The sequence below is a fragment of the Poecilia formosa genome, unplaced genomic scaffold (assembly GCF_000485575.1).
Source record: "Poecilia formosa unplaced genomic scaffold, Poecilia_formosa-5.1.2 Scaffold230, whole genome shotgun sequence".
NCBI lineage: Eukaryota > Metazoa > Chordata > Actinopteri > Cyprinodontiformes > Poeciliidae > Poecilia > Poecilia formosa.
Window position 1 is genome coordinate 70,719 of NW_006800169.1, and position 2,264 is coordinate 72,982.

Sequence of the window (2,264 nt, forward strand, 5' to 3'; positions counted from 1 at the left end):
TAGATAGATAGATAGATAGATAGATAGATAGATAGATAGATAGATAGATAGAATCAGTGACTATATATCTATATATAGATATATATAGATAAGCACCTTGAAATGCCTTGTTGCTTAAATGTGCTATACAAATAAAATTTGATTGATTGATTGATATAGATATATGAGTATATATCTATATATTTATATATATAGATAGATATCTATATACATGTCTACATTTCTACATCTATATATCTATATATCTACTTTTCTCTATATATGTATAGAGAGGTAGATGTATAGATAGATTGATATTTATATGTAGATATATATATAGATTTATATGTATTTATAGAGAGAGACAGATTGATAGATTTAGATATTGATATCTATATCTATAGAGATATGCTTATAGATATATAGAACAATTTAGATATGGATATAAATATCTTGCCACGAAAGATAGTTTTCCTCATTTTTCCAATTTTTATTGGTTAGACTTCTAAAATGCTCTTTTTGTTCCACGTTGTTTACATTTTTTCCCTAAATCTGCCTTTAATCAGTAAATGTGGTTGTCTTATTTTCTGTTTAGAATTAGAAATACAAATCTTACAGTGGATGAACATGTTATTGAACGTGGGGGAAGCCGGATCACCCGGAGTGAACCCACACCTACACGGGGAGACATTCCCACCGTGCAGTCCTGTCTTTTTAATATTAAAATGTCCAATTTAAAACAACAGCAGCTCTTTTTTCAATTCTTGTAGTTTCTACAGAATTGAAAACTACAGGAACTGGAAAAAGAGTTGCTGACCTGTTACATCTTCAGGTTTTTCAATGGATTTTCCATCCATTGAAAAATCCTACAGTGGATGAACTTGAGTTCTGATGCTGTTGAACGTGGGGGAAGCCGGAGCACCCGGAGTGAACCCACACCTACACGGGGGGACATTCCCACCGTGCAGTCCTGTCTTTTTAATATTAAATATCCAATTAACAACAACAGCAGCTCTTTTTTCAATTCCTTTAGTTTCTACAGAATTTGAAACTACAGGAACTGGAAAAAGAGTTGCTGACCTTGTTACATCTTAAGGTTTTTCAATGGATTTTCCATCCATTGAAAAATCTTACAGTGGATGAACTTGTTATTGAACGTGGGGGAAGCCGGAGCACCCGGAGTGAACCCACACCTACACGGCTCTTTTTTCAATTCCCGCCAACTACCCAAAACACACGTGGCCCCACCCCCCTTTTAAATCTAATGTATTGAGACGTAAGTTGATCTCTGTGCTGTTTTGACTTAACGCCTGTCTTTGAATTGGCGCAGACATGTTGGAGTCAAAGCCTTTTTGATTCTCCTCCACAGCGAGATATTCTTTCTGGGGCGCTCTTCTTGTTCAGACATATTCTTCTGTTCAGCTGACTCTTCAGCTCCTTGAAGTTCTGATTCCTCAGGTGTTGTTTGGATTATGTCTTCCTTTACTGTGACCTTCATCTGTGGAGGAGATGTTCTTTGTTCCTCCGTTAGGCCATTCTCCCATTCTGTGGACACTGCATGAACTTTACTTGTTACATCTTCTGAAGTTATGCAAAGGTTTGTGACTATTTTTTCACAAACTGTCTGAGGGATCTCAAAATCAGTATTTGGTGTCTCAATGTTTGTCTCATCCTGCTGGTCCCCATTTTGTTGTATTCCCATTTCGTCTTCAGTCGGCTGCTGTAGTTTGTCAATCACTGTTTTGTTTTCACAAATCTCAATTATGATGGTGGCTCCCTGATCCTTGACTATTTCCGGTATTGAAACTTCTTCTTCCATGTTTTCTCCAAGAACTTGATCATTATTGGTTGTTTCCTGTTCAGAGGCAGCTTTCAATGCTGCCTTTCTCTTCTTCTTATTCTTATATTTTTTTGATTGTTTCTTCATTTCATTAACGCCATTTTGTTGTCTTTCAGACATCATGTCCTCTTCCGAGATTTGCTGGGGACTGCAGATTGTTGTTTCAATCATATGAGTATTTTTGACTGTGGCTGTCTGATCCCCACCTGTTTCTGGTACAGAAGCTTCTTTTTCACAGTTTTGTCCAGAAACGTTGTCCTTGTTGGGGTTTTCCAAATCAGATGCAGCTTTCATTGCAGCCTTTCTCTTGGTCCTCCATTTAGCTTTCCTTGATGGCTTTTTGTTATCTTGCTCGTCCCCATTTGGTTGGTCTTCAGAGATGGTTTTTTCCTCCTCAGTGATCTGCTGTTCTTTAACGATCACCGTTCCTTTTGCATGAATCTCA

General features: G+C 37.2%; 1 protein-coding gene across 1 annotated transcript in view; it reads right to left on the bottom strand.

Moving 5' to 3' along the window:
- Positions 1-1,188: 1,188 nt before the first annotated feature.
- The window catches only part of LOC103149552 (apolipophorins), a 30,699-nt gene continuing 29,623 nt past the window's right edge, over positions 1,189-2,264 (bottom strand). Inside the window, exons 34-35 of the mRNA XM_007568768.2 lie at positions 1,601-1,603; positions 1,189-1,272 (exon numbers count right to left, since the gene is read on the bottom strand). Of these exons, the coding sequence (XP_007568830.2) occupies positions 1,189-1,272; positions 1,601-1,603 (87 nt within the window). The remainder of the gene's footprint in view (positions 1,273-1,600; positions 1,604-2,264) is intronic.